The sequence below is a fragment of the Pteropus vampyrus genome, unplaced genomic scaffold, assembly GCF_000151845.1.
Source record: "Pteropus vampyrus isolate Shadow unplaced genomic scaffold, Pvam_2.0 Scaffold4, whole genome shotgun sequence".
Classification (NCBI taxonomy): Eukaryota; Metazoa; Chordata; class Mammalia; order Chiroptera; family Pteropodidae; genus Pteropus; species Pteropus vampyrus.
The window spans coordinates 8,105,042-8,114,264 of NW_011888785.1; the positions used below are offsets into that span (position 1 = coordinate 8,105,042).

Below are 9,223 nucleotides of genomic sequence, written 5' to 3' on the forward strand. Positions count from 1 at the left end.
ATTGATCCAGAACAAAAATTTCACAGAGCTGATTTACTCTTGGTGCCATTTCAGTATTGAATAAACCAGAGTCTCTATGGGGTCAACTTGCCCAATCTATAATTTAATGCTATGATCATACATTTGCACATATACAACAGAAAATATGTTGATGTGAGAACCAAATTTAAGTTAGCAAAGTCATTAATAATGTCTTCTTTTTGAAATTTATTCAGAATATAAAACTAAGAAGTTCAAAGAGAATGAGACCAGAAAATCATATTAGAAAAGTCTCTGTCCTATCTGATTTCATATATAGATTTTCCTTGCTAACCAAAAGTGGAGCATTCCTATGAAACCTTTCATAAGTGGAAATGGCATAAAGTCAAGAAGCAGTTATCATTAATATGGAAAAAATTTTAAGTGGTCCCAGGTCTAAAAAATAACCTTCCTATTTATACCAAGTATGCTTAATAATGTCAAGTTTTACACTACACATAACACCCTTACAGCTTTCTGAGCCTGGAGCGCACGCTGCCTCTGTAACAGCCGACTGCAAAACAAACGCTGAACCCTATTTTTGCTCTTTGCCCTTTTTTCATAAAAGAGAAAATCCTCCTCAGATTTCTCACAGCTAGTGAAACTGCTACTAATGTAGGTCTTTCGTAAAAGTGAAGTGGCATAACATAAAGTTTAACTGTAATAGAAAAGATAGAAAAAAGTTATTTAGAGATCCTTTCATATGTCAACCAAACTTGGTTATCATTACAAATGATATTGTCAAATCAACTTTAAAGCCTATTATAACTATAAACTAGATAAAAGATTACTAATTCCCCCAAAAATATTAAATATATTCACTTTTAGTTCATCTGGGAAAAAATGTTAAACTGACAATGTTCATATTCAAACACCTGTCTGCATCAACTTTTAAGCTGTAGGACTTTCTTACTTCCTTGAAATTGCTCTATTTTTCTCCTTTTCTCATAATTGCTATTCTCAAAATAGAATGAAAATCAGAAGAAAATGTTTATATAGCATTATACATATACTGGATTTGGAGTAAAATTCAGATAAGAAGCAGCAGAAATTTAGACACATTAACTCGAAATATGAACTCGAATTGAAAATATTTATTACTTTTCCATTCAATTTTTATTGATAATTTATCTTTAATGAAGGACCATCTAACTCATAATAGCAGCTTTGCATTAATTATTAATTGTGCCTAAGCAATAATTCATTTTCAGTTTTGAAAAGACTTGGTCATATGTGACTGGTCATTGGTCATAGTTAAAGACTGTCATTTGTATACCAGACTAATATAAATTAATGATTAATATCCATTCTTCTTAGATGGAAGATTAAAGACCTGGGTTTATGGAGTAGCAGCTGGGGCATTTGTGTTGCTCATCTTTATTGTCTCCATGATTTATCTAGCTTGGTGAGTTTTTAAATATTTCAAAATCTAAGAGGATGTATAATCTCTCTATTTCAGAGGAAGCACTTTTAATTGATCATAATGCAGGAACAGTAAACTAAAGTCTCAAATAAGTGTTCCACATTTATTTAGTATTCATCTGAAGTTCTAAATAATCACAGCTTTAGTCTTATTCTAAAATCTACCAAATCTGTGCCCTTTAATTTCTGAAGATGAGCAAGAGTTGCTTCAGATCATCTTCTCAAGTATGTTCTCTTTCATTTTTCAGAAGAATATGCTTATGATGAACTGTAAATTTTTATGCTGAATTGCTACTAGGGAAAGATGTTATGGTAATACCTAATCTTATTCAATTATCTTTTAAACATGTATTATTAATAAATTATGTATTATTTATAAAGGATTCTGGCCAAATATAAGTGATTATACTATAATGTTATTTTTGTTGTTAGTACTAGGGGATTTCCATTTGGATAATTTATCTTTTATAGGATAATAAAATATTTGAAGGGTTCCATTTCAAGTTTCTTCAGAGTATAAAGCTGAGAAATTCAAAGATACCAGAAAATCACATTTTAAGTTTGAATTTAGGCAATGTAGGCAATTAAGTAATCTAGGTTTATCAATATGTTTCAGATTTTTTTTCAATTAAAACAATAAAATTTTCATGGAAGATTGATTTTTTTTCCTTCCAATTTTAATGACTTTTTTTTTTAAACAGCAAGAAGCCAAAGAAACCCCAAAGACGGCAAAACAACCGACTGAAACCTTTAACCTTAGCCTACGATGGAGATGCAGACATGTAAAATATAACTTATCTTGGCGATGAGCAGTTTCAGCTTTCTGATTCTGCAGTAGATATCCAGAGGCCACAAAACTATTTAAACTGTGTGGATCAAAATGCATCATGCCTTTTTTAAAGACCACCATTAAGGAAAGAGTGAAAATCACAGTGCCATTGGCGATATCAAGACGGCACTGCTTACATAGAAACCATCAGCCCTGAGTCGTCTAGGAGATTAAGTTGAATACATGCCACACCTTCTAAGAGTTATATGTCATCTTTTATGAAACCTACCAACTGGAAATTTACTTTCATCTCTAAAATAACACTGTACACGGTGTTAAACCATAGTAACATTTTAGCATGAAAAGTTGATACCAAGATTTCTACAATACTATAGGCAAACATAACACCTTGTATACTCAACTGAATGATACATAGTATTATGCCAGATTATACACTCATTAATAAGCCATTTTAATGGTGAATAAAAAATAAGCTCTAAGCTGCGCAGAAAACCCATTTAATAAATTCAATATCTTGGTAGTTGATGGTAGCTTTTATTGACCTGCATTTCAGAGGCAAAGACTCTTTTATAAGACTTAATTCTTGTCTCTGTCCAAAGTACGAATGTTGGACATGTACTATTACCTTAGAAGAGTCCTCAAGTTCAGTATTTTATAGTGATTATTGTCTAGAAAACTAATTTGCTTGTGTTAATACAATAAGTGTCTACTTCCCTTAATTTCAAACTGGTTGCCTGCATCTTTTTTGCTATATGGAAGGCACATTTTTGCACTATATTAGTGCAGCATGATAGGCACTTAACCAATATTGCCATAGAAACTGCCTCTTTTCATATGGGACGAAGACATCTATGCTCAGAGTGCCATGGAGACGTATACAAGTTATGGTACCTTGAAGAGAGTAAAGTTCATTTTGGATGGCGACAGGATGGAATGAGCTATTACATCTGCCGTATACACTCTTCCTCATCACTGCAGCCATCGTGAAATCTATAACATGGCGGTAATTTAAGTGTTTAAATACCGACTCATTAACCCTCCAAAAGATGAATCTCTCGAGTTGGTTTTTAATTGTACTTTGAAGGCTGTTTATGACTAGATTTTTATATTTGTTATCTTTGTTAAAAAAAAGAAAAGAAAAGAAAAAAAGGAGCTGGTTTTCTTTTTAATTTTGAGCACATGGAGAAAATGTATTGATGGTTTTTGTACCCAAAAGAAATCAAAATTGTGTGTTGATCTTCCCCCTTGATTTGTTTTCCTAGTTTCAGATCAAATGTATTTCAAAATCCATGGGTTTTTTTTATTCTCAGTGGTAAACTTGAAGTGGTCTTTTTAATATATGATTTCAAAAACTAAAATTTTAAAAAGAGATTTCAAAATATTTTTAAAATATTTTGTCCAGGGCTTCATTAAATATCTAGACCAAGGGTGGCAAACTTTTTCTGTAAAGGGCCAAATGATAAATATTTTCAGCCAGGTCAATATTGCATCTTCTCAATTCTGCCATTGTGAGAGCACAGCCATAGACGATACATAGTACATAAATTAATAAGCATAGATGTTTTCCAATAAAACTTTCTTTAAAAAAAAAAGAACAGTCAGCAGGCCTCATTTGCAGGTTGTGGTTTGCTGACAGCTAGTCTAGAAGTTTTTTCAATGCTAACTCTCCATTGTGTCATATTTAGTTTTCATTCATTTACCCTCAGACAGCAATTAGTGTTTCATTTCAAAGGTGAAAAACAGTCATTAAACTTATTACTGTGTTGGAAGGTTTTGTTTTTGTTTTTGTTTTTGTTTTTTAATATCAGTAGTCCTGGGAATGGTACAGTGAAATATCTAACTTGGCAGATTTCTTTCATATGAAAAGAAAACTCAAAAGGTGCCATTAAAAAGCAATACCATTTTTCAGACAACATTTACTGCAACAACCTTGGGGAGAGGGAGTGACATTAGTGTTTTGGGTCTTTTAAAAGTAGTATAACAAGCTATTTTATCTTAAACATAGCTATGTTGCTATAAAAGTGTCTTGGACTAGAAGGTATTTTACCTATATACTAGAGTTTGAACTCCCTCTGCTGTTCATTAAAGTATTTGCAAAAATTATAGAAGACATCAGATTAGGATGTCATTGTCTCCAAAATGAACAGATTGATATATATTTCAATAAGAATTAAATGTGGTAAACACTAATTTCTTATTCACTACTCAGTGTATTAGGCAATGTAAATAATTTCAAAGCAAACAGGTAGTAGGAAGATGTGAATTTTACCTTAAACAAGGAAAAGCATAAAAACAAATTCCATTTCATCTGCCATATTGAAGAGGAAGACAAAAATAATATTGTTACTCTAAAACTGTGATTGTCAATACATGTGCTCAAGAGTCTTCCAGATAATTGATCGCTTCGAATAAAATGAACTCCATTTGTTCAAAATGGTTGAGAAAGAATCTACCGCAGTTACTTGAAGAATTCAGCTAAGAGCCTTATGAAATGTGTACGACACCTATTAACTTTGAAATTATTGAATAAAGTAAAATATTGTTGCTGCTAAAGCTATATATACGATACTGTAAAATGTAATTAATTCAGAAGGCACATTAATATCATCTTACCTTTGTTATAAGAATTAAATGAATTAATCGATCAAAGTTATAAAATGTTATGAAAATAACATTTTATTTATAAATTGATTACACTTTACAACACACTGTACATGCAGGAGACTAGACTTAATGTGACCTAATGCTAAGGAGCCTATTGGAAGTTTATTGTTAAGATAAGTAAATACTGGATGGCCTCTCCAGTTAGAAAGGTGGAAGGAGGGGAATGTAGCTAGCTGGCTATTTTGGAGAAATTGAAGTTACTCTATTAATGTTTATAGTATGAAAATGGCCTTATTTTTGTTCTTGGCATAAATCAATGACGAGTTACTTTATTGGAATTTCATCAAAACCTTATTCCTCCTGTTTATTTTAAGTATTCAGGAGGGAAATATAGGTAACTTGTCTATTGATACTTTTGCCTTATCAAAATGGTCTGAGCCTCCCAAAAGTTAGAATTACTGTTGCTTAAGTTTGAAGATATGCTTGGTTTAAAAAAAAAAAAAAAGACAAGAAAAGGAGAATATTGACACAGTATTATACCATTTTGTTGGATTGTTTCAATATAAACCACACAGAAGTGTCATAACTGATTTGAAAAGGATTGATTTACTCATTCCTCAATACATAATCTAGGATATTGGCCATAATCCTTATTTCAAAGCCTTTTGAAGGACACCACAGTATATCTTAAACAAATTTGAGAAAGAATACAGAAAAGCATGTTCTTATTTACTTATAACAAAGCACAAATTACTTACAACAAGATAAATTTTTACTGAGTTATAGCAGGTAAGACACTCTGCTAGGCACTGTAAAAAAATAGTAACAGCTTTCGTATGCGTACACACCGAAGACACTCAAAAGAAGGAAAAAATGCTTAATGAGTGACAATAGCACTTACACACATCGTCCTTTACTCTGGATTTGTTTCTCGGTGTGGTTAGTATTTTTTCTTACATAATGTCCATGTCTCAGGCCACACTGTTAGGCTTTTACTGTATCCCTCCTCCTCCTTCAAGCAGGTAGCAGTGGTCATTGTGGCTTAATCGGAACTCTCTTAAGTTCCTGAATGCTTTAAGATAGAGTTTCTTATTTAAAACTTCTTACAGAAAGCAAGTAACATCTCATAATTTTTTTTTTCTTTTTCTACCTCCTCTAACTGCCTATATCCTTGCTCCTTTGTGATGACTTTCTCTGGCCGGTCTCTCTCTACTCTGCTCTCTTATCAACAACTAATCTTGTCCACCATCCTCAGAACTACTTTCTACTAAACATACCCACATTTTTAATAAGACAAAAAAAAAAAAAAGGTGAATACTTGTATTTCCTTATTGGAGTCAAAGTGTCAGAGGGTGAACATATTGATTTAAACAGAATATACTGATCAAAGATGAGTAAAAAGAAAGGAAAGATGTAGATGACATGCAATCAATACATACATACATACATACATACATACTTACATACGTACATACTTTCTCCATAAAAATGTCAGTTCCTATACTCGATTTAGTACAGCCCAATATCTTCCATCTTGCCTCTTTCATATCCCATCCTGCAAGATAGTGAGGGAGGCCTGCACCTTTCACTGCACAAAGGAGAGCCCATTCTTAGGTGGATGTAGAGTCTGGATCAATTTGCAAGAATCATGCTTCCCAAATGATCTGGGATCTCACTATTTGTAAAAATAATACCAAACTCAAATGTGTTTCGTTTTCTGTTTTCCTTGTAAGATGATATGGAATGGAGAGCAGTTCGTGAACTTTGAAGAATCTTGTCAGAGCGCTCTCTCCTGGGTTGAGTTTAGATGTGAGACATGAAACATCTGCCTGTCCCACCTGGCCCATCTTCACATGGCCATGACTGCAGAGCAGGATTTCGGGTGTCTGGAACTGGTGTGCGGGCCTAGCAAACATTACTTTTTATAACAAGGATGTGTGATATGATAATTCTATATCCAGCAGGGACATTGGAAAATGATTATGTCTACATTATTAAATAAGTAAAATAAATCCTAAATGGATAGAGTTAGTTTTGTAGTTTTATGTTTTTGTGCTTCTGCCAAGCCAGACCTTAAAACAGGCAGTATATGAAAACTTTTAGTTTGTGGATGAAATGTTTTCAGCGATCAAAAATCTCTATTTAGATATATAATTGGGTGTCAGTCCTACTGTTGTGTTTCATAGATGTTCTCTTTTTTTTAAAGCTATAGTTTCTAGATCACCTACTTTGAACCCTCAATGAACTTTTCTCAACTATTTTGCAGGAATCTATTTGTGTTTATTTTTTAAAGTAAACATTAAGAATCCCTTTCTGGTACTTTTTCCTGCCTATTTCTAGCACAGAGATTTGAAGAAATCCGTATTCATCATTGTAAAATATAACTTTATTAAACTTGCAATATGTCTTTCTATAAATTATAATCCCCTGTGTTTTTTGGTTAATTTAATTACCTGAATATTTATTTTCTTTAAATAAGGAGGCAGCTGTTTAAGAAGTTTTTGTTAATATTACTTTGTAAATTGTGTAATGTAATTTATTTTAAATTATGTACATTCCTTTTTTAACGCACAAAATGTCTATGTACTAATTAACTACAGATTTGCAAATAATGCCACTAAGCTTTATTCAGTTAATACAGATGGCATGTGAAAATGTAATATGCTTTTTTACATTTTCATATGGGTAATTTGTAAATAACTGTTGCTGACAAACATAAACACAGAAATCGTTTTCATTCTACTCATGTGTTATCTGTTTTAATTTGCATCATTCGCTGCTCAAATGTGGGTTAATTTTTTTATTCAATGAATATCCAAATCCTTTTACTATTTTCATTGGCTGTTCCTGGGTCTTTTTAACAACTCTAATTTAGAAAGCTCAAAAGATGCATACCTTTACTTTAAAAGTCTGCCGAGGCTACTAGGTTAATCATCATGGACAAAGGATCTCTTGGTTTCCAGTCAATTAAAAGGATTGTAAAACACTCTAGAATAGAGTGCAGCCCCTCATTCGGAAGGAAAGCCTCTGCCTGTCCCTTCTCTCTCTGTCTACTTATAAAGACAAAACCTAAAAAAACAAGGCAGGAGCTCACACATTAACAAATTGATTCCCTTAATTCCCCCAAATTAAATGAGATTCATGCATTTACAATTCAGGAAAGGATGCACAAATTAGATAAATTATGTCCAGGGTAGCTTGCAGTTAAAACATTTTCTAAAGTAGCCATTTGCTAAAATATTAAACAGAGAACCACCCTTTCAATGCTTAGGATATGAACCACTCAAAATATGCAGCTAGCCTCAAACGCTTGATGAAAAATGGTGATTTGCAGTCTCCTTACTTTCTGTATTGTTCATTACAATTGAATCTAGATGAAAAAAATTTAAATATATCACCCAGGTATTGTTTATATATATCTGGGCATTCATAGTCAAATTACTAACTTCATTTTTTATTTTGCAACTTCAGTTTATATCCTGCAAACACAAATATGAGCATACAATACTGGGCCCCAATCTATATTTATTTCTTCTGAGTCCCTAATGATTCCTTTCATTAAACTCTGAACATTTTCCAAAGAAAAGCCAACATACACTTCAATTCACAGTTCCCATCAGTGTCAATTAAGCTCAAAAGATGTTAGATACATACAAAAATACCTAAATTGCAGTCTTTTTCCTTTTCTTTTTTTTTTTTTCAGGTGACTTCCCTGTCTTTTTTTTACCTTCGTCCCTAGCCTCTCCCTACCATGGTAGCTCAGTTTAACCATCTGATCTGTTTCCTGCCATATATTTCTCCCTGACCATATATAATCTTGTAAACATGACGGGGTTGGGGAGGAAGAAGGGAAGTGAGAAAAAGAGAGAAATGGGCTGAATTTAGTAGAGACAATTAGAAAAAAGCTTCATTTTTTTCCTATTATGACTTTTAAACAGTAAAATATCCTTTGTTCCACCCCACCCTACCCCCTCAAACTCTCACCCCACACCCAAATATCTAAGGCAAATGCCATAGTTTTTGGTCACAATTTAAGTTATGAAAAATCCTCGTCCTGGCAAAAATAAAACATCGATCCCTCTCATAGGTTTCATTTCCTTGACTACTAGCGAATTTGAGCACCTTCTCATTTTTTTCATATATACGTTGGCTATTTGGATTTGGTTCTTTGTTACGTATAATTTTTAAATTATCAATTTTGATGACACCAAGTGATTGTTAATTTTAGGCCATCAACAAAATTTTAACTTTTTGGTAAAGAGAAGAGAACCTTCTGGATTTCATTTCTCCACAATCTCATATACTCATGTTCTATCCCAGGCAGAAATGCTCTTACAGTAGCATTTCTCATATACTCATGTTCTATCCCAGGCAGAAATGCTCTTACAG

General features: G+C 32.7%; 1 protein-coding gene across 1 annotated transcript in view; it reads left to right on the forward strand.

Moving 5' to 3' along the window:
* The window catches only part of THSD7A (thrombospondin type 1 domain containing 7A), a 374,453-nt gene extending 372,227 nt beyond the window's left edge, over positions 1–2,226 (forward strand). Inside the window, exons 27-28 of the mRNA XM_011363004.2 lie at positions 1,336–1,423; positions 2,142–2,226. Coding sequence (XP_011361306.1) covers positions 1,336–1,423; positions 2,142–2,226 — 173 coding nt within the window. The remainder of the gene's footprint in view (positions 1–1,335; positions 1,424–2,141) is intronic.
* Positions 2,227–9,223: the final 6,997 nt, after the last annotated feature.